Source organism: Dromaius novaehollandiae, chromosome 8 (genome assembly GCF_036370855.1).
Source record: "Dromaius novaehollandiae isolate bDroNov1 chromosome 8, bDroNov1.hap1, whole genome shotgun sequence".
NCBI lineage: Eukaryota > Metazoa > Chordata > Aves > Casuariiformes > Dromaiidae > Dromaius > Dromaius novaehollandiae.
In genome coordinates this window covers 30,730,668-30,753,076 of record NC_088105.1, presented here as the reverse complement: position 1 = coordinate 30,753,076, position 22,409 = coordinate 30,730,668, and the positions used below count along the sequence as shown (strand labels likewise).

General features: G+C 45.2%; 1 protein-coding gene and 2 non-coding genes across 4 annotated transcripts; all 3 read left to right on the top strand.

Annotated features, from left to right (window-relative positions):
• The first annotated feature begins 660 nt into the window (after nucleotides 1-660).
• LOC135329127 (U5 spliceosomal RNA) lies at nucleotides 661-775 on the top strand. Its single transcript, XR_010390346.1, has one exon. It is a non-coding gene; the product is annotated as a U5 spliceosomal RNA (small nuclear RNA).
• A 492-nt stretch (nucleotides 776-1,267) lies between these two features.
• LOC135329129 (U5 spliceosomal RNA) lies at nucleotides 1,268-1,383 on the top strand. The gene has a single exon (XR_010390348.1). It is a non-coding gene; the product is annotated as a U5 spliceosomal RNA (small nuclear RNA).
• A 499-nt stretch (nucleotides 1,384-1,882) lies between these two features.
• KIF2C (kinesin family member 2C) lies at nucleotides 1,883-22,362 on the top strand. Of its 2 annotated transcripts, XM_026096774.2 has the most exons (22): nucleotides 1,883-2,109; nucleotides 2,247-2,341; nucleotides 4,796-4,900; nucleotides 5,123-5,171; nucleotides 6,870-6,917; nucleotides 7,836-7,958; nucleotides 8,621-8,737; nucleotides 9,159-9,259; nucleotides 9,551-9,646; nucleotides 10,888-10,942; nucleotides 11,029-11,191; nucleotides 11,480-11,570; nucleotides 13,160-13,223; nucleotides 14,422-14,513; nucleotides 14,721-14,863; nucleotides 16,369-16,573; nucleotides 17,045-17,155; nucleotides 17,684-17,751; nucleotides 19,492-19,600; nucleotides 19,678-19,794; nucleotides 20,167-20,290; nucleotides 21,669-22,362. In XM_026096774.2, exons 1-22 carry the CDS (start codon nucleotides 2,046-2,048, stop codon nucleotides 21,746-21,748), a joined length of 2,220 nt encoding a protein of 739 aa, XP_025952559.2. In that variant the 5' UTR covers nucleotides 1,883-2,045; the 3' UTR covers nucleotides 21,749-22,362. The 2 variants fall into 2 exon arrangements, with proteins under 2 accessions (XP_025952559.2, XP_025952560.2); XM_026096775.2 differs by lacking the exon at nucleotides 6,870-6,917 and having other exon boundaries at nucleotides 1,884-2,109.
• Nucleotides 22,363-22,409: the final 47 nt, after the last annotated feature.

The following is a 22,409-nucleotide window of genomic DNA, read 5'->3' as shown; positions in this document are numbered from 1 at the left end:
TGGCGCTCCCAGATCCCCGGCGGGTGCGGCACCCGAGCTGCCCAGAGCCGGAGAGCCACCGGGCGGCGGTGCGCGGCGGGGCCGGTTGCAGCGCTGCCCGGGGCCCTCTCGGCGGCGCCGCCGGGGAGCCGCAGCGCCCGGGTCCGGCAGCGCCGCCGACACCTCCGCGCCCAGGGAGCCTCGGGCGCGGCGGCTCGTTGCGGCGCGGGCGGCGGCGATGCCGATCGGGCTAGGGCCCGGCGCCAGCGCTCGCTGCCCTGACGGTCCCGCTCCGCCTGCTCGGTCCGTGATATCCGAGAGCCGAGCCGAGCCGAGCCGAGCCGAGCCGAGCCGAGCCGAGCCCCGGCCCGCCCGCTTCTCCGCTCCACCCCGCTGCGCGCCCGGGGGCGGGCCGCGGCCGCCTCATTAACATGTTCCTCATTAGCATGCCGCTGATTAGCATACCCAGGGTGCACCGCGGGAGAGCCGCGCCGCGCCGCGCTGCGCCGAGCCCCCTCTCCGCCCGCCGCCGCCCCGATTTGGCCGCCGAGCGCGGGGCGGGACCGGCGCGGCGGCAGCGGCTGTGGCGGGGCCGGGCCGGCGGGGTGGCGGGGCCGGGAGTCGCCGTGTGCTAGGGGTCGTGGGCCGTCGGTGGGCCTGGGAGCGGTGGGGGTAAAAGGTATACTCTGGTTTCTCTTCAGATCGTATAAATCTTTCGCCTTTTACTAAAGATTTCCGTGGAGAGGAACAGGCACGAGTGTCGAGGAATTTTTTGAGGCTCCATTTCGGTGGAGCTGCCCCTGGTGCTGGTCAAAAACAGAACGGTGGTTGTTGGTGTTTCCTGCAGGAGCGGGGGTTACCGGGACTCCCGGGAGGCGGGCCTGTGCCCTGCTCGGCGGCTCGGGTGCAGGAGAAGGTGGCGGCCGGCCTGTTTCCCCGCTGCGCCCCGCGCCGTCCCGGGCCTTTGGGCGCCGGCGCGGCCCGACCGTGCCGGGAGTGGAGTGGAGTGGGGCGGGGCGGCCTCATTAGCATGTTCCTCATTAGCATATCGTGATTAGCATACCCAGGCTGCACCACGGCAGCACGGTGCGGTCCCGGTCCCGAGCTGCTGCTGCTGCCGCCGCCGTCGCCTCTGCCGGCGGCCGCTCGGGGCCGGACGCGGCGCCGCGCGCATCGTGCGCCCGCGGCGGGGCCGGAGCAGCCGGCCCGGGGCGGCGGGGCCGGGCGTCGCCGTGGGCTGGGGGGCGGCGGTGGGGCGGCTGCTGTCTTCGGGGGGGAGCAAGTGGACATACTCTGGTTTCTCTTCAGATCGTATAAATCTTTCGCCTTTTACTAAAGATTTCCGTGGAGAGGAACAGGCACGAGTGTCGAGGAATTTTTGTGAGGCTCCATTTCGGTGGAGCTGCCCCTGGTGCTAGTCAAAAACAGAACATTGTTTTAGCCCTCCCCCTCCCCCTGGGTAGATACACTTCTTCTCCTCGCCATCCCAGCTCCTCCAGCAGTAACCGGCCCCAGGCTCCGCCCCGCCCAGGCGTTTCCCCGCGGCCTGTCCCCTGCCCCGTGGTTCCCCCGCGGCTGCCCGAGTCCCGATACCTCGCGTAGGGAGCGGGAGGCGGTGGCCTAGGCAGGGACAGGGCGCGGCCCGGGGCCGCCCGTCCCGCCAGCCGGGGGCAGCGGCAGACTACTTCTCCCCGCCTGCTGCCGAGCCCCTGCGCGGCACCGCGGCCCAGCGCGCACGCTTGTGGCGCCGCCGCCAAGCCGAACTACAATTCGCGGCATGCTCCTGGCCCTCAGGAGCTGCCGCGGCCTTTCCCGTCCTGCTGGGAATTGTAGTCTGCGGGCCCGCGCTCGGCCGCGCCCCGCGGCATGCCGGGAGCTGTAGTCCGCTCTGCGCGCAGAGCAGGCTGGGAGTCGTAGTCCCTCGCGACGGAGCTTCCCGGTAGGCCCCGCGGCACGCCCGGCGCGCGGCGTTTAAATCAGCGGCGGTTGCCAGGGCCTGGCCTTGGCTGCCGGGGCGGGAGCGGGGCTGTTAGGGAGCCGCTCGCTCTCCTCGTCCCCGCCGCGCCATGGATCCCCGCCTTTGCCGCCACATTTGCCCCGGCCGCGTCGTCAACATCCAACGGAGCAACGGTGAGGGGGCGCGGGCCCTTCGGGGCGGGGGGGAGGCGAAGCGAAGCTGGGCCCCGCAGGGCCCCGGCCCCGGTGGTGGGGCGCGGCGCTGCCTGCGTGCTCCTGGGGCCGCGGGGCTCACCTGGGCTCTCTCCTAGGCCTCATCCACAACGCCACGATAAAGACAGTGAACGTGGAGCGCTGCTCTGTGTCTGTGGAGTGGTCCGAGGGCGGCGCCATCAAGGGCAAGGAGGTGAGTCCCCCGCCTCGGCTTTGGGCTGGGCCCGAGACCTGAAAAACTCTTGTCTGTCTAAGGTGGCACTCTGTAACGCCTGGCCTGTCTGGTGCCCTGGGTGCTGTGGGGCCCTCGGACAGGTAATGCTTCTCCTGTAACACTGTAGGTGACTCAGGACCGATGCACCTCTATGCTTACTTGACTGGGTTATGTAGATAAAATAATAAAATAAATGTATAAAGGTAAGACATGTGCAAGTTGTGTGTGCTGTGGCTGCTGTGGAGCCTTACTGGGACAGCGTGCTCAGTCTTCTGACCAAGCAGGTGGGAGGGATGTTGGGTTCCCGCTGCTGCTGTTGGCTGGTAACTTTGAATGCTGCAGAGCCAGAGTTTGCCCATCTCTGGGGACTTCCTTTTGGTGTTTGGTGCCCCCAGTGGTCTCCTTTAGGCTTTCCTTAAGGCTTCTCAGCTGCATGGTAAACATGGGATTGATACTTTGACCTATCTTACGTGTTGTTTGTAGCCCAATGTTAGAACCCAAGTCATGGTGGACCTGGAAGAATGTCTGAAACTTATGAGACACCTCTTGAGATCTCTTAGGCAGAAAGCAGTTTTATCCTACTTGTTTTGGAATCCAGAATTCTGAAATGCTCCCAACTAGATTTCAGTATTTTCAGTATTTCAGTATTCTGTTCTTGAGTTCCTCTGTGCCTTACTCTTTAGGGGCTGTTATATTTTTCTTAAAGCTATTTTTTCTTTTTTTACTTTTTTCTTTCTTTTTTTTTTTTGGTAATGAGAACTTTGCACAGAGATATGCTTCATAACAACAGATAGGGAATTAACCATGATTTGGGCTAGAATCTAGGTAATAATGGCATTGACTGAGTTGAAGCACTTCTTTGACAGTGCTAGTCAGAAGTGTCCTACTTTAAACATAGAGAATGGGATATGGGCCTCTGGTGATGGAACTGCTGTGTTTGTGTGGCCCTCCTTGCTTTACTTCAAGTCAGATTAAATCTTCCTTGTACTAGGACAAGCCTATGGGTTTTAGCGAGTGTGATTGCTAAGTTGGTATATTAAGAGAACTAAGTTTGATTTCCCAAACCTCTACATTAGTGTAAAATAAAATACTGTATGAAGTTGGTGGGGGGAGGTGGGAGTCCAGGACTCCTGAGGCTGATGCAGCTGAAGACCTGCCACTTAACAAAAGCTCCTTTGGAAAGTCAGCAAACATGTTTGTTCTGCCAGTTACTCTGGGAGCATATATACTTTAGAGTTTAGTTAAAATCTTTTGTCATTGGCTAGTTCTTTGAATTGGTCTTACACCATTTGTGTGTATGTTACATTCAAATATGCAACATTGTAAATACAATTGTTGAGTAAATTGTGTAAATATGATAAGAAGTCTCTATAAAGAGGCTGTTCAAAATACAGCAGCAAATTCTCTTATGCACTGTCCACATAAATGTATTTCTGAGCTGATTCACTTTCTGATTAAGTATCTATAGATTTTGTATAAAACCAAATTTTATAATTACCTCTCTTGCATGAGAATGTGGTATCACACCTTTACAGAGGCTCACTTGCTTATCTTTGTTCTTCGTATGTGGGTTTTTTTTTTTAATCAAATAAATCAAAGGTTATTTCAGGATGTAAGAACATCCCGGTGCAGTTTTTGTGTTGAGCGTAGGTGAATTCCAGTGTAAGCTGCTATGAATACCCCAAATTATTTTTGCATGCATGTGCTTTCAAACTCTTTTACAAGTTTAGGTTTGAAAAACCAAAACCAGAGATGCTGTCTTTTGTGCTTGCGGTTGCTCTTGGCTGTCTGCCTGCCCGTCACTCCCCTGCCCTGCAGCTGTTTGTGACAGGGTGCTTTTCCAGAGCTGCAGAACATTGTAAACGTGGGATTATGACTTCACCAGAGGGTCACGCAGAGGGTTGGAGCTGGCCTTAGGTGAAATCACTTGCTTGCAATAGCAAGGGAAAATGCAGGTGAACTGACTTGACTTTTCATGGATTAAATACTGAATCCTTCATTTTCCAAGGTGTAAGTAGCTCTTTGAAGTTTATTTCAGCAAGTGCAATTGCACAGTAAACTCTTAATGCTCTCCTAGCACAGAAATCAGAGCGGCTGAGATTTACTAAGATTAGCTGTGAGGGATTAAAGCAGTTGATGCCAAATATGCTTTGCCTATCTCTTCAGAAGTGCTCCATGGCTCCTGCAGAGCTGTGTGGTGTTTGGCAGTTGAGGGTAAATGGTTTAACCAGCACATTTCTTTTAGTGCATATAGGTGTATGAGACTCTTCAAATGGAATATGGACTACTTGACTGACAAGGCAACTTTAAGTTAACATTTGGCAAGTGGTGGGTCAGGTTTGTTTGCCTATAATGAAAGTCAATGTAAAAAAATTGCCTTAAGTGGTAGCAACAATATTCTGTTCTGTGAAAATCTTGCCTCTGCTGTTGTAGATTGAGATTGACGATGTGATAACAATAAATCCTGAGTTAGCAGAAGAAATACCTGCTGCAGATGTGAAAGAGAACCTTCCTCTGCAAGAGAATATAAGTGTACAGGTAAGTGTTTTTAAGTACTTTAGTCTCCTAACTGTCAACAGCAGGCTGGAAATTAGGTGTTATAAATAATACTGTCAGTTTCAAAGTCTGAGGTCTCTAACTTCTGTGTTATGTCTTGTAGTTGGACTTTGATCAGAAACCCTTTTTGTATTAATGTTGTGTCTTAGCGTTGTGCTGTGTTTATGGCTTATTCTGATTACTTATAGCACTTTCTTCCTCCAGAAACAGAAACGTAGAACAACCCTTTCAAAAATTCCTGCTCCACGTGAAGGTGAGAAAGTATTCTTTCCTCTGCTATAACCACGTGAAATAGAGGTGGTCTTCAGTTTTAGCCATAGTTCTGTAGTTTAACGCATCTTAAGGCTGCTCGGTTAGGCACCCTAATAAATGAGCATTCTGGGCATACTGGTTCATATAAACACTTTGGACTCCTGAGTGCAGACCCTTGCCAGCAGATTGCCGTCTTGTTCCTATGAGCTGGGGTTTGTTGATGTGTTGCCCTTTTCTGCAGCACTGCTGTAGTTCTTCTCTTGACACTGTTCTAAATGTCGCTAGGCAGTTCCTGTTGCAATGAGTTGTAAAGTTTCATGTGGAGTTTGGCTAATGCCAAAACAACAAAAGGTAAGTGACAGTAATTAAGATTAAAAAAAAGTCTCATTGAGAGTGGAAAGGGCAAAAAGAAATAGTTGTGGCAAATGATTGTCTCCTCTTCAAACAGTTTCTCTAGACAATAACTAGAGCTTTATTCCTGGAGACACTTCAGACTAGGCGGCCAAATAGCTTGAGCAAAGCCAGCACGGAAGGTAGAGACATCTGAAAGGGTGGGATTGCTGAGGAATTACTTTTCTTGAGGTGTCAGGAGTTAGAAGACTCCCATCTTCTCTACCTTCTGTTAACTTTTTAGTTGACTCTCTTGGCTTTTTGTGAGTTGAAAGTAGCAGCTACACTTGAGTGATGCTGAGGCTTAGTGGTTGCAGATTTAATGATTCTCTTACAGTGTATCACTTGCCAGAACTTGTGCTTTTCCATGCAATTGGTCTGTAACTGCTGGTTTTGTCTGACTCTTGTATGTGATGCAAGAGAGGGAACCTGGTACCAGAAGAAGACAGTACAGATCCCTTTGCCCCTAAGAGACAGGAATAGCCTGAGAAACTTAATCTGTCAATCATTCTGTACTACATGGTCTTGATCTTCCTCAAATCCAGAGAATTCTCCATAAACTTTGTGAACTGGCTAGAAAGGTGGTGTGGTAAAGTAGTGACTATCTGTGGACAGGTCAGTTGATGGAACTGGATAGCCAACTGGAGAAATAAAGGACTTTTAATCCAGTCATTGACTGATGGAAAAATGTTATTAGAGGTTACTGCTTTCCTGAAGTGTAGTTTCTAGTCACAAACCTGAAATGCCTGTTGCCTTTGCCCACTTGTCCCTGCACACTTGTCCCTGAAGACCTGCTCAGAGTACGCAAGAGAAGCAGTGTGTTCAGTATTCCTCAAATATTATTAAATCCTATGAGTGAACAGTCCTGTTACAAACTCAATGCTGCACTAATTGGAAAGCTAACATTGGCTTCAGATTTCAGTTTTAGGACTAAAAAAAATAAGATCAGGAGGTGTCTGTCTCCATCTCAGTATGTAATGTGTATTGCATCAAGTTCCTCAGGGAAATGGGAGAAGTAGAAGTAAATAGTGCTTTTAGAGTTAACTGAGAAACAGATACTGCCTAAGTTCTCTGACCCTAAGAATTCTGGAGGATGCTGTATACCTTCTTGTTAAAGAATTACTTGAAACAAACCCATTTAGATGCAGCAAATCCTTCAGTTGGTATACATGTCCAGGAGCACTGTTTCATTCCAGAAAAAACCCTGCTGAGTTTGTGTTGAGATCAGACCTGGGCATCTGTGACAAAAGAAAATGTAATGAAATGCCATCTCTGAGTATAATGAAACTGATTCTTTTTATCCCTAAAGTTGCAGCAGTGACACCTAATGTCTCTGCACCTGAGCGGAAGATTCCAGGTAAAGAGTTAAAGACATGAGCACTGAATTTCATGGGCACAGTTGTAAGGAATTTGTTCCAGAATTGGAATTAATCCTTGGTCTGAAACAAATCTTATTTCCTTGGAAATCATAATGATTAATTCTGGATAAATTATTGTGATTGTTAGAGGTGAGGGTAGTTCTAATATTCATATTGCACCTTGGATTTTTCATATCAGATTTGCTTTCCTTATGCTGAGATGCATGTTCTGATCCCTTCATCCAGAGCTTTGCAAGGGACTTTGGGCAGGGATTTGGTGTCAGGGAAAGAAATATACCTCCATATGTCACTACAGAGATTGCCTACAAAATGAGCCTTTCTAAAGATTTACTGTTATAATTGTATAAAGTCTGGCTTTTAGCTGAATTCAGTGTCATCAAGCTGTGCCCCACCCCACTGTGTACAAACAGACCATCAGTGCTTGGGTGTCATGGTGGTAGGCATGATGCTGCCCACAGTAAGTTTTCCCTTTAGAAGTGGAAGGCATCAGAAGGCATCTTGTCACCATCCAATTGTTCATCCATAGCCCAGCAAGCATGAAGCTTCACAGGGTTTCCCAGTTCCCTGATTTGAACTGCCTCTTTCTAGTTATTGAGGTTCTGGAACTGCTGTAGTAGCAAATCCTTAGTGCTATCTGGAAGGAAATTTCACTGGAGCTGCAAATCTGGAATGAACTGTTTGCTTTTTTCTAGTGGTACATTTCATGATCACTTCTTACTCACCTACCCTTGCAGCATTGTGTCATCTTGCACTTTCTTAATGCACCTGAGATCTGGAAATGGTCCTTTTAACCACACCTTGGTCCCCTCTGTTCTATACTTCTATGAGCGTATGATTACTTGCAAACTTCTGAGTGTCTGACGCACAATGCTGACCTCAAGTTTGTATCTCCAAAGCTCTGCGTGGCCGTTCCACCAGGATGTCTGTTATCACAGAGTCTCAGGGCAACCTCCAGGAAAATGAGATGGAGGTGGATCCCTGCACCTCTACACAAACAAGAAACAGTTCAGCAATTCCTGGTGAGTGCAGAAAGAACCCAGTGAATTGTTAATATGAAGCGAGATACTTAATATGTATTTAATTAGGTAAACTGCAAGTCCAGGAGGAGGAGCAACTCTCCCCCTGCCCCTTCAGATATCAAAGGAGGGAGACTGAGGTCTCTGACTAAATAAATATCCAAGGCTCCTTCCTGAAGGGGTTCTCAAAGGACTTCAGAAATAAGTGTTGAAGGAAGACATGCTTTGCTAACCAGAGAGCTGCAGTCATGCACGTGGATGGATATGGTATCTGTTTAAGAGCATAAAGTGGCATTAGCAGTGCTAGACTGGGGAGGGAAGTGTGTCTTAATACTGGTGACAATATGTTCTGTAACCTTCCCCATGTAGGAGCTTGATCTGAATAGCAGTTGATGCTCCTTTCTCAAAGCTGGTGGTCTTCAGTGTCTGTTGGGGGGGGGGGTTAAAATCTTACTCAAGAGGATGTTACTTTGTTTATTAAGTGAGACTGAGAGAGTTCTTGTTCTTGGAGGGTTAGACTGCTTATGAATTAGAGCAGACTAAAAGCTTATTAACAGGCTTATTATCCCTTTCTCGTCCTCTGTCATATGAGGCTTTACAAATTATAAAATTACTCTTGATCTTTAGGATCTAATTATTGTCTTTGATCTGGCTTCTTTCTGCAGCTGGCCGGACCAGGGCTAGCAGGCTGAGCTGTGCCCCAGAACCCTCACTGACAAATGTAAATGGAAATATAGAGGATCATCTGCCTCCTGCTAGAGTGAGCTCTTCAGCAAACCCAGGTAATGGGGAGCAGTGGATAAGAACTGACACACTGGCTAGCAGTGCATCACAGGGATTGCTGCTATGTACACTCCTAGGCTAGTGCTTAAAAAAGGTGGCTTTTAGTGGCTTAAGTCTTTGTCTTGAGTATGTATATTTATTTTAAATGTGTAATTCTAATAAAACAATATCTCCTCAGAAATACTGCCTTTACTTCAGAGTGATAGTGTGACTTGCTAGTCAGGTTCTGCAGTTGGCAGATCTGCTTTGGGAAAGAAGTACTGTAAAATGAATGAAGTTCATCCTCCTGAAGAAGATTGTTTTCTGTATGAGTTAGTCTCTCAGTAACCTGGAGAAGCTGAAAATATTTATAAAACACTTTGTGCTTAAAATGTATTAAATCAAAACATCTCCTCAGATTAAATTTTCATTTTTATCTAGTTCGGAGAAGGTCTAACATTGTGAAAGAGATGGAGAAAATGAAGAACAAGAGGGAAGAAAAGAGAGCTCAGATCAGTGAAATCAGGACAAAACGTGCACAGGTGGAGTATTCTCTGCAGTATGCTAGTAAGGGGAGATCCTATAGGATACTATATCCCTGTAGTTAACTAAAACATATTTTGGATGCAAGTGGAAAGATCCAGAGTACCAGACTTTGTTTTTGCATACCTGTATTTAAGGATGGATTATTTCTAGATCCATAAAATTCTGAATCTTGCAGCCTTTAAGTAAAAGAATTTCTAATCGTGTACAGTTGGTTGTTTAGTATGCTATGGCAGATTACTTAGCTTCTAGCAGACTGATTCCCTTCATGTTCATGGTTTTTCATGCAGGAGTTTGACAGCAGCTGTCCAAATTGGGAATTTGCACGGATGATCAGAGAATTCAGAGCAACACTGGACTGCCAACCGATATCTATAACTGACCCAGTAAGTAAATGCTGAGGCCACTGATGGCAGCATGTATATATTCTGACTTTTTTATTTTGTACTCAAGGTTTTGGCATATGAGCAGATTAGAGCATCATTGCTCTGTAGAGATTCTGTGTGGATATTGTGATTCTGAGGCACCCAGTGGTAAATGTGAGGTCGCTTACTCTCTCCTGTTTTGGGCTAAGCTTCCTTGTATTACTTTGTATGTCACTAGCTAAGAGGTTGCACTTGGACAGTTATCATGGAAGTTTTGGGTGGTATCATCAATATTTTTCCATTTGTAAATGGCAGAGCCTGTTATATAGCAGTTTAGTCTGTTGCAGGTATATGTATGAATAAGTTAAAGCACTGTTGCACTGTAATGGAAAATATTACCATTCATAAATCAGAGTAACTTTAAACTAGGTCAAAAAAGTGAGGAGCAAAAGTGGAGGTCAAAAACTAGGGAATAAAAAAAAAAAAAAGCAGATGAATGGGAGACATCTTCAGCTCTGGAGGTGGCATTGTTTAATACCAAGGAACAGTAGTTTCTGGCTAGCAAAAGCCTTGTTATGATCAGTGAAAAATGGTAATGTTTAAGTTCAAATAGAAAAGTAGGTGCTGACTAGCTTTGAACACTGGGTCATTTGCATACCTGCACTGCACTGAGCTGAGTACCAGCTGTTTGTGTAAAATTGCTGCATGACAGGAGATGGGTTTGTCATCTTCTGCTTTCTACCTCAGCCAATGGGATATGTACTTTCCAAAACTCTGCAGCTGGGCTGAACAAATAACTAAATTTACTGTATCATTAAAAACTCCAGCGCCACACCCCCCTCCTGCCCCCCCCCACCAAAAAAAGAAACCCTCTAGAGCAACTTAAAATAATGACTTGCTTGAATTTGACCCTAGCTGCAGTATTGATGTCACTGAAAAGTTGGCAAAGGACTGAACACTTACTAATTCTAATACAGAATATTTGGGGTACTCTTTTAGCATGGGAGCACTTTCACTTCAGATGAGCATGCTATATACAGTTGAATTGTCTGTAATGGTTTAGACTTCTTTTGTACTGAATGGACTTTAAAACTTAAATCCCTGCATGAGTGGCTAACTGATCTGTAGCAGAGGAACTCTACATATTGATTAAATATGTAGAAAGGTGGATGTGAGGGAACACTGAATCTTTGTCTCTGCAATGCTAAATGTGTGGATGTAATTGGGAGATAATTATACATGTTTTCTTACCTTTCTCTTAGATAGAAGAACATAGGATTTGTGTCTGTGTGAGGAAACGCCCCCTAAATAAACAAGGTGAGCATACTGACGGAACAGCTATGACTTGGAGCCCTTTGACATTGTTTACTCATGTTAGAACCAAGGGTCTTTTCTATCAACAGAACTTCTAAAAAAGGAATGTGATGTGATCACTGTTCCCAGCAAGTGTGTCCTGCTGGTGCATGAGCCAAAGCTGAAAGTGGATCTTACAAAATACCTTGAAACCCAAGCATTTAGATTTGACTTCTCATTTGATGAATCCTCTTCTAATGAAATGGTATACAGGTAATGCTTTCTTACTGGGAATGAGTTACAAGATAAAAGCACAGAGCTATGGCCAGATGGCATCCTTGCTTAAAGAAACTGCTACCTGAAGTACATGTAAAATGTTTTCTTTGGAGGAAATCAGTGGACTGAAAAGTCTAAAGCTTGGTTTTGCTGTGGCCTTGATGATTTCTTAAGAATTTGCTTTTATTGGCCTTTCAAGGTATTGTCATAAGTTTCTTCACACTCTGCTTCATCAGTTCTTGTAAACTACTTGCCTTAACTGTCTTTTACCTTCTGAATATCCAGGTTCACTGCTAGGCCTCTTGTACAGACTATCTTTGAGGGTGGAAAGGCAACGTGTTTTGCGTATGGCCAGACGGGCAGTGGCAAGACGCATGTAAGTTATTTGCTCTAAGGTCTCAAATTTTCCTCACTTTATCTAACATATATTTAAGTTCCTTGAGTTGCTGATAATGAATAGGATCCTATAAGGAAACTGAACTGGTTTTATTGTCTTAAAATGAGTTATTACATTGTCAATAGTTTATCTTCTTTTTCTATAGAGTATTAGCACATTTCCTTTGAAGTTGTGAGGAAAATCATGCTAAATTGTCCCACAGTTGGTTCATTAGAGACTTGGAGCCAAGGGTGTCCTGATGTGTTAGTAACAGAGCCAGGGCTACTCCTCACATTAGTCCTGCTTTGCAGACTGGAATTGGGCAGAGACAGCAGTTTATTTAGCCTACATCTAAGATGGATGAAAATATTGTCTATACTGTGCTTTGATTTTGGAGGAATTCCAAAAACTTGCAGTTATATAAGAATAAGACTCATGTTGTACATGGGCAATTAACTGGGTCTGATATTACCTGTGAAGTGGATAGTTATTCACTTTTTAACCACTCCTTCCAGTCTACCGGTTCCAGTCCTAAGAACTGGAGACTGCTTTGTCTCAAAAGTGTTAAGCTCTAAGTTTTCAGAAACTTGTCTTGTTTTTAACCTTTGTCTTCTGGAAACTATAGGGAAGGAAAGTAGGTAATTCTCTTCCCTCATGCCATGACATGGGAGCCAGTTCTATTCTCTTCTCCTGCAAGAAGCCTTTACCTCACACCAGAGTGATCTGGACTAGACTAGTCTGCTCTCTTCTAGTGTTAGATGCAAGTTTTAGGCTAGGAATTCCTATCATTAGTGTTAAGTAGTGAGCTGTAGGATTCATACATATCTGTATCAAGATTAAATCACTCAATATTTGCATACTACCTGGAGATTTTTCTTTTCCAGTAATAAAATAGGCTTTTTGGTTTGCTTTTTTTTTTTTCTTCTCTGATCTGACACAACCTTGAGACATTTAAATTGCAGGCAAGGAAGTTACTTTTCCTTCTTGATCCTAGGGTGCAGAACTAGTGTGAGGATCATAAGGTGCACCTGGAGACTAGAGTGTTGCCCTGGTAGATTGAAAATGCGTCTTGTTGGGATTGAGAGATGTCTTTTAAATTGACTCCCTGTTTAATATTAAAATGTTAGTGAGTCACCAGGATAGTGGTAGGCAAACTTTTGTTGGGACTGCAAGTACCTTGGTCGAAGGAATAAAAAGTATTGTCTGGTCTAGAAGTTGGATGTGTTTTGATTACCATGTATGGGTTTTTGCAAGCAGTGGCAAATCTAGCTCCTGACAAATTAGGCTGTTTGGTTTCACTGCCAGGCCATGCATTTCTGCTTGGAGGAACAACTCCTTTGAACTCTTATGGAGACCTAGTACTGCAGAGCCTTACAGGCATGCAGCTGCTGCTTTGTATAGTCTATATTATTTTTCTGAACTGATATGGAAGCACAAAACTGTATCCTGAATTGCACTGTGTTGTAATGATCCTACTGACATCAGAGCTTTATACATAATGACCTCCTACCATGTTCTCAGGACTAAAATATGGTAACCTGACTTGTTTGTACCAGACCTTACCTCAGTGATGGCCTTTCTCTTCACAGACTATGGGTGGAGACTTCTCGGGGAGAGCACAGAATGCCTCAAAGGGGATATATGCTTTTGCATGTAAGTTGATTCTTCTTTAGATACGTGAATCAAAATTGTGTGGTTTTATCCTTAAATAGTAAAATAAAGTGTTTTATAGATACTCAAAACATTCCCAGTAAAAGCACTTGTGCTTTCATCAATAAGTAGTGGAGTTTGTTGTGGGAGGTATGATTACTTACTTTTTTCAGTTTCACAAACAGTATTTTCTATTCAGCCTGTAACTTCCTAAGTCAGCTTGCTATTTAATGCTAACTCATCAGAAGTTATTTATTTTTGAGGCAAATTGACATATTTTCTAGTTTGACATTTGCTGGGCTGAACAATTTAATTTTGATTACTTCTGCTTTGTTTTTTCTTAGCTAAGGTGTTTGGAAATACCTGACTTAAATGACTGCAGAACACTATTCATTTCTGACATAAAGCTGCTTAAAAAGAAAGCATATGAAATATGTGGTCCTGATGTACTTTTTTCCTCTGAGCATTATATGTGAAACTAGCACATATGAAATGCTTTCAGACAAATGCTCTTAGCCCCTCCTTGCAATAATGCCTACAGAAGCACAAGGAACTCTGGCCACCTCTACTTTCACTTTTGAAAGGCTCATTGTGAAAATAGCCTGTAAAGCAAGGCTGTTGAAACAAGAACAACTGTTTGCTAGTCCCTGACAAATGAGCTGTTATGACCTGGCCTTGAAGTAAAACTTTCGCTTTCGAGCTCAATTTCAAAATGTAAAGCCCCCTAATCATGGGAGGCTGCACTGGATCCAGCCAAAGGACCAGCTAGTCTTCCAAACAGCAGCAAATGGAGATGCTTAGGGAATAGTATCTTATAGGCTGTCTACAAGAAGCTCTTCAAACAAAAATATGTGATTCTTCAAGCATGTCAAAAGCAATAGCAGATCCTAATGTTCTGCCAAAGTGGGAGATATGTGCTTGTACTGACCAAACCAGATTAGTAAGCACTGCTGTCTGCTGGTGACCTTAAAAGTAGAAGCTTCAATTTCCCTCCCAATCATGTCCTCAGTCCCTGGATGAAGATGCTGCTGAAGCAGTTCTCCAGATGGTAGAACAACTGTTACACTAGCATTTGGTTAAGATGTCTGTCATTCAGGTCTAGACACTGCCTTATAGCTGAGGGATATTTGAAAGGAGTTCAAGTAGTAACTAAAACATGTTTTAAACTGGTTATCTAAACATTCTTCCCCCCCCCCACTAGCACAAGATGTCTTCCTCCTTCTAAGCCAGCCCAAGTACAGGAATCAGGATCTGGAAGTCTATGTGACATTCTTTGAAATATACAATGGGAAGGTATGTGTTTTTTTCCTTTCCTTGACTATGTGTTTGATAAATAGCTGAATGAAAGTTATTTATATCTTGTTCTGGCATGTCTGGAGCTGAACTGGAAGAGTATGTTAAACATGTGCTGTTTTGGTATTAGATTTCTATAATGATGGTGCAAACTACATACAGAGAGACTGAGTTCAGATTTGCTTTGATCTTGTTGCCTGAATATAGGTGTTTGACCTCTTGAATAAGAAGGCAAAGCTTCGAGTCCTGGAGGATGGCAAGCAGCAGGTCCAGGTGGTTGGCCTCCAAGAGAGACAAGTTGGCTGTGCTGAGGATGTCATCAGAATGATTGAAATGGGCAGTGCCTGCAGGTTTGATGCCTTAAAACCAATATGGAAACAGTTATGTCATGTTGCACTTAATGGATGTCTTTAGCTCAGGCCCTTCAAGACTTCAAACAGGAGCAGGCCTATTGATGCTAGGGATAGGCAGGCACTGTCATGCAGAGCAGCACCTCTGCATGAAAGCAAGAGGGTTACAGAATAAAGGCTGGCAAGGATGGGTTTAGCCTTCTTTCCATAGTGGCCATGTGTCCTCACATCTCTCCAAAGAGAAACCATTCATGTGAGGAGACTGCTTGCACAGGTGCCACAGCTGATCTGAGCATAGTCTATGTATCAGCTTTTTAGAAGTATCAGCTAGTTGACAGAGGCACAAGTAGTTGCTTATAAAAACAATGAAGAGCATCTGTCCTCAAGCTACAGTTGCAAAAATACTTTGGCTTAACTGCAGGCCAGAAAAGCTCTCCTGATAGCAGAAAAATGCTGCAGGTCATGCAGGGATCTTGCCTGAAAATCTTTGAGAGAAGGTGGTGAGGGACAGCCACAAGCTTGAATCATCACCCTGGCAGGCTGACTGCAGGCTGTGGTCAGGGCACCTCTTGCCATCATACTGGTGTATCTTTATTTGGGAACTTCTGAACAGTGAGTCTGTATTAACAAGTCTTACCTGTGTGGTTATGCTGTGAGTAACTGTGGTGGAAACGTTACTTGGCAAATGAGAACTCCTCGGCTTCTCTATAACCTTGCATGTGCAGAGAAGTGCACATGCGCTAATAAAAGCTCATTCAGCACTCTGCTCTGCATGCTTTTTGGCTGACAATTCAGTCTCTGGCTTCCCACAGCAGTATTTTAGGACAACCTCCCTCTCCCCCAGCAGTGGGGATGCAGGTGGGGCAGTGAACCTGCCAGCCTTCTCAAGGGGTAAATGATAGTGAAGGTCACAGGAAGGTTTTTGGTAACTTATAAGTCCCCAGTCTGTCAGCCATAGTGATTGGGCAGCTGTGGTTGCTCAGCAGAGCTTAAGTGCCGAGCCAGCTTGGCTGGAGAAGGTGATTTGCTGTGATGTTAAACGCGCTAGCACAGCTAATGCTGTTAAGTGGGGAGCTTGGCTTGCTCACTGTGTAATGGCAGATGCATTAGGAGAATGACACATGGGCTGCTGTGATGCAGGGAGGTGCAATGCTGGCAGTATGTCTCCCAGGAAGCATGGGTACTGTACCAGCTCCAAACACATGTAAGGCATTAGCAGTTACGAAGGCATTCCAGTGCATGCTGGCTGAATTGAGAGAGGCAGCTTAAATAGCCTTCAGCTTCCAAAATTGGAATGTAGGTTCAAATATTTCTCACAACAGTCCCCTTGTGCTCTTATATCAGAGGCGATTCCATAATTCACGCAAACTGAAGGTATTAATATGTAGGATAAAACTAGGAAGGTTAAACTATTTAAACGAATGACTTCAGGACTTGTCTAGTGTTGTTGTGACCTGTTTTGTGTTCTGTGACAATTCTAATGCTTGTTTGCATCTTTGCTGTAGGACATCTGGGCAGACTTTTGCAAATGCTAGCTCTTCCCGGTCCCATGCTTGCTTCCAAATCATACTACGCCGAAGAGGAAAAATGCTTGGCAAATTTTCCTTGGTGGATCTGGCGGGAAATGAGAGGGGTGCAGATACATCTAGTGCTGATCGGCAGACACGGATGGAAGGGGCAGAAATCAACAAGAGTTTGTTGGCTTTGAAGGTGAGCATTTACACAGAGAGAAAATGGTGCTAATCAGCACACTGATTCTTTCTCACCTCCTAGGTTATCTGTTCTGTTTCTTTCCAGCACAGAGAAATAACAGCCTCCAAAATCCCAATTTTGTATTTAAACAACCCTGAAAATGATGCATGTGCTTCCATTTAGAATGACTTCAGAAAAGCAATATAGTCTTGTCAGGCCAGATGCTGCTACAGCCATTGCAAACTTTGTTCAGGTTGTCTTTTTTTTTTTTTTTTTTTTTTTTTTTTTTTACATATTCTAGATAAACCAGGTGTGACTGTGACAGTCAAATACCTGGGGTATATTTAAAAGGCTATGAGGTGCTTACAGAACAATGGAGACAACCATTCTCCAGCCCATTGGATTTACTGGCAGTTGTTTGCTAATAGCTTGCAGAGTTGTTTGAGAAGAGATGCAGACATTGCATTCACAAGAGTTGTCTTTCCTTAGGAATGTATTCGAGCTCTAGGACAGAACAAATCTCATACCCCTTTCCGGGAGAGCAAGCTGACCCAGGTGCTAAGAGACTCTTTCATAGGAACAAACTCGAGAACCTGTATGGTGAGTACGTGCATGGCAGTCAAACCCATGCCTGTTGGAGTGCCACAAAGCAACCAGATAGCTGCATGCCCCCCTTCTAGAGTGGGAGGATGTTGAAGCCACAAAGCTTCAGTTCTCTGTGAAAACCAGTCAAGCCAGTTTCTTCCTCCACTGACCATAGCAACTGTGATCAAAAAAACAATGAGCTTTGCCCAAGTTCCTGATGACTCGCAGTAGGAGCAGAGCTGCAGAAGTTGCTTTCATACAATGGATCTACACTAGAGCCTGGTGCCTTCTAAGGGCTTTGCTTCCTATGGAGGTGTAGCACAGTAGATACACACACAGCCAGTGAAAAGCTGGATACAGAGCCACTGGTTCCTGTTACTCTGCTTCCTGTCTTCTCACAGCTGTTGGCATGTCTCACAAGAGCCATAGAGGAAAATGGACTTGACAGAGTATCTTAACTCTGACCCTTCCCCTAATATGGCCACTTAAATGTGAGCAAAAGGCAGATGTGGAACTTACTGAGGCCTTCTGTTCTGTTTGCAGATAGCAATGATTTCTCCAGGCATGAGTTCGTGTGAGTACACCTTAAACACACTGAGATATGCTGACAGGTAATGGCCTTTCTGTCCTGGGTTTCTACTCCTGTTGCAGAAGGGGTTTTGGCTGCTTTTATTCTGATCAAAAGTTCTCTTGCTGTCACTGCCTGTGATGGCAGTTCGGAGGTTGAGGGCAAATTAGAGCTGGTTTCTGCAATTAACCTGGGTCTTCTCTGCCTAGAGCATAATAGATTGCATGAAAACTATGACTAATCTTTCCTTCCTTCAGAGGAGCAGTGTCTCACTCTAGACTTCAGATTCTTATTTTTTTGTAGTGAGTTTACCTTGCCAGAAAAATGTCCCGAATGGCGCTCTCCATACCCTTTGTTAGTGGTCTGTGCAGGGGCCTATCTGTATGTGTGTGCTAAGAATGCATCCCTGACCTGGCCCTACAGATGAGACAGAAGAATACATTGTGTCCTTGATAGACTTTGATATGAGTTAATAGAGTAGGGCACCTTGGAGACTTTGGGTGAAACCTGAAGGACCTGGAGAACTCAGATGCTTCAAGAAGCAAGTGGTGAGTGTGGGGTTTGAGTGCCCTATGGTTGGTGCTGGGTACCTCTGGGGCAGATCTGTAGGGACTGAGCCCCAGGTTTCCCTGTGGGTCTTGCTCATCCCTCAAACCCCTGTACAGAGCTGTAAGTGGCTCCCTGTAGATGCCTTTACAACTCTCCAGTGAGGTGGCAAGTGAAAAGGAGAGGCAGACTCCATGGCTGCAGGGACTTGAGTACCAACAGCTAGAGAATTGGCTTAGCTTTTCCCTCTTCCAGTGGGGTCAGTGGTGCTTGAATTTTTTCTTGCTGATATGCTGTGTGGCTCTGTGTACTGTAGCTGCAGAGCCTGTGACTTCTGATGTGAGTGTTGTCTTGTTAACATGTGACAGACCTGAGAACTTTCTTTCATTTTGTTCACAAAAAGCTGTTTGGTTTCATTCCCCCCTTTTCAGGAAGGGAGCGCTCCCTTCCACTCTCTGAAAGGATGTATGTCAATTTCTGTCATAAGCATTCAGGAATACTGTGAATCTTGACAGATTCCCAGATTTGGTTCCCAATTCAAAGTTGTATTTCTCTGGTCATGCCTGCTTACCTGAAAATATAGGACAAAATGCAACATCTGACTTAAGGTGTTATGCTTCCTAGGAAGATTCTAGCTTTGAGTCAGGCACCTTGGCCTCTTACCCAGTGCACGTTCAACTTGTAGGAATGTGATGTGTAGGCTGAAACTAGCTGGAAATGTGAAGCTGACACTAGCATAGAATGAAGTGCCCAGCTGGTGTCTGGCATCTACATGTAGCACTACATGATCTGCCATGATTTTTGTTGTTATAGTCCTGTCCTGGCATAGAGGGTCTCTCTATGAAAAAAAAATTGATTTTATTCCTTTTCTTTCCATACTGAAAGTCCTTTTGGTTGGTCATGAAAGACCAACATGGTTGGTCCACATTGACACATGGAAGGTTGCCAGTAGGGCCTTCCACAGAGCATTGTGTACTTGGACATATCTTGACTGTAGAGGTCCTAGATTGATATGGCTAGATTGAGAGACCAACATCTAGCATCCCTTCCCACAGCCATTTGAGGTTTCTGCCCATGTTCTGGGGCTGTCCTGCCCCACTTGTTCTGGGGGTGGTAATGTAGAATTAAGCTAAATGCTTCCTGGTGAGCACTGATCAACTACAATAGTGGGCTTGGTGATGCTGTTGCCCAGAAATTGTTGAAAGAAAAGTTGGAGTGACAGATCTTTCTGTTGCAGAGTGAAAGAGCTCAGCCCTCACAATGGAGGCGGTGAAACACAGAATCACATGGAGACGGAGAATGAGGAAACGGAGACCAGTGGAGAAGGCTCAAGTCTTCAACACAATGTATGTGTATGCAGTGGGCTGAACAGATCTCAAAGCTGGTAACAACTTGCTGTTCTTACTTGGGCTCTTTCTTGCAGCTCTCCAAGGATGAGGAGGAAGATCTTTCTCCCCACATGTTCAGCTTCCGTGAGGCTATGATTCAAATTGGTGAGCAGGAGGAGAAGGTTGTAGAACAGCTTAGAGAACTGAGACAGGTAGGTGGAAGAGGTGAGCTCAGCCTAAGATGCTTTCTATGTGCTGACAGCAGCTTACCTTGTCTGAGCCAAGTGATAATGTGTAGGCCATGGGCTGTAATGCAAGAATGGTGTCAGTGGTATTACCTTTCCTTCACTGCCAACTTATTCCTATGGTTTCCTGCCCAAGTGACTAAACAGGACCATTTCAGTGCTTGCAGCCAGCCAGTCCCCATTTCTCTCCCACTAGTGACCTTCATTTGCTGCTAATGAGCACAGAGAGCTACTGGTCTGCAGAAGCTCAGCTCTATTAATTCTTGGACTAGGTTTGAAGAAACTCATTGAATTTCCAGAGAGTTGCTTTCTCATAATGGTCCCTCTTTTAAAATATAGAGAATGACTGAACTTGACTACCTTTTGGGAATGACTGAGCAACCAGACTACGATCTCGAGACCTTTGTCAGCAGAGCTAAGTACTTCGTAGAGGAGAGCTCAAGAAATATCCTTAATGTTGGAGGTATGTTAGCACTTCTTGAGATAGTGACTGCTCCAGAAGGTACATGTCACTACTAGCACTATCACTAACAATTTCAAAGATCTGAAAATAATACCAACATACCTATGGTGGTTTGAGCACCCTGTCCTTCTGCCTAACTTACAGTTCTGATCATATTACTAGGTGATCATAGGAACAGACCTGAGATGTCCTATTGCTTGCACTTGACCAAGTAAAATTCTGGCTAGTAACTTCCACTTGCTTTTCACTGCCATAGAAAACTGCCCTGCCTTGAGCAGAAAGTAATATCCATTAAGAGCAGATGGACTGAAGTCTCTTTGGCTAGTTGGTTATGTAGTTTACCTTTTGCCTTAGAGAAAAAACAATGACTTTGAGAAAGAGGTCTCTGTGCCATGTCCTGGGGATTCACTGGGTTATGCCCATTGTTTCCATTTATGTTTTTGTGGATATCAGACCTTAAGACCCATCCATTTACAATTGTCTGCCAGGCATATCCTCATATGCCCTGTCTGCCAGCACCTGTTTGGCATGTGATTGCCTTAATATAGGGCATCACTGAATGTGCAGCAAAATCCTTCCAACTGCTGTTCTAACCTGGTTTGGAAGTCTCCCAGCTCTGTGCCAGAGGGATGTCAGCTGCCTGTTCCCTCTGCACTGCCTACCTCCTTTCAGAACATGATGGTTGAAGCAGTGGTGGAGAGGCAGCAAAGCAGATGTATGACCTTGGCTGATGCATGATAAGAGCTCTTAGGCATGGCCTGCCTGACTAAGACAAGGGGAGCTATACTGGTAACTACTATTTTTCTGCCACTGTTGCAGTAATCTGGGCTTTGAATGCCACTTAAGTCATTATAGCCTGGATAGCATTTGCCTATGAGGGTTTTCCAAATGAAGATGAAAACCATGGCCTCAAAGTGAACTGCTGTCAGGAAGAAGTTGTGATTTTTCTAAAAGGCCCTAACTGTCCCCCATCTCAGATGCAGAGATGCTCTGAGAGCTGTATCCCTCCATTCACCACCCCAGTGGAGGTGGGTGATGTGACAACAGGAGTCTTGGTGTAAATGCCCTGCCACCTTCTCTGTGCTACAGGCCAGGGAGATCTGGTCCTCTGGGGCTCTTGATGGATAGATTAGTGGCATTTAGCTTGAATTTTGCAAGCCTCAGGTTTGAGACACTTGATGAGTAGAAAAAAGAGCAAGTATACCTGCAGGGCTTTGTGGGACCAGCCATGATCTCATGTCAATTGAGCTGTTCTTGCTCTATTTACTTCCCTCTGTGGTCCCTGCAGAGCCCTGCTGACTTGCTGGGACAGACAGCTGGGCTGGTGAAATTAAGCTACCCAGGTCAGTCCCCCTGACACTCCTGTTTTCCTTTCCAGAAACGCTGGGTGCCCTGGTGGTTGCCATGCAACTGGAGGAGCAAGCCAGCAGGCAGATGAGCAAGCAGAGGCCTCAGTAAATATAGCAAAATGTGGTTCACAAGCAATCTTCTGTATGTCTTGCATATGTCAGTGGTTTGTGTAACTCCTATTTTAAATGTGGTAGAGTGTGTGTAGGTCAGGTGTGCCTGAAGGCAGCAAACATGGCAGCCTTTCTCCCTACAGGCCTGGTATCAGGGTATGTGGCAGAGACTCTGCTAGAAACACTCCCTGCAAGGCTTGGGGAGGGGGGACCTGAGATTCTGCCAGATGTCTAACATCTGGCCCTTCCTAAGTGACTATGGTCTGCTCTAATAGAACTAGATACACATGTATAGTTTTCTAGTGTACATACTATTTTTGGTTCCAGATGTGCTTGAAATGTTGCAAAACTGCAAGTCTGGCTTTTCTAGAAAGAAAATGGACTACATGTAATTGTAAAAAATCAGTATTTTAAGAAGTTTGCTTGATAAATAAATGTGTCTGGATTTAATTAACTTCTATCTTATAAAATATTTTTCTTGCTGATTTTGCTAAAGTCTGGCAGTCCCTAAAGACTGCTTGGTGTTGTAGAGGCGGGCTGACTTCTTGGAGGAAGCTTCATTTTAAAGTCTTTGCACTTGTAATGTTTACATAAAAAATCACTGGAAATAAATGTTGTCTCTTACTTTTGGGATCTTGCTAGAACTTGCCTAGCAAGGG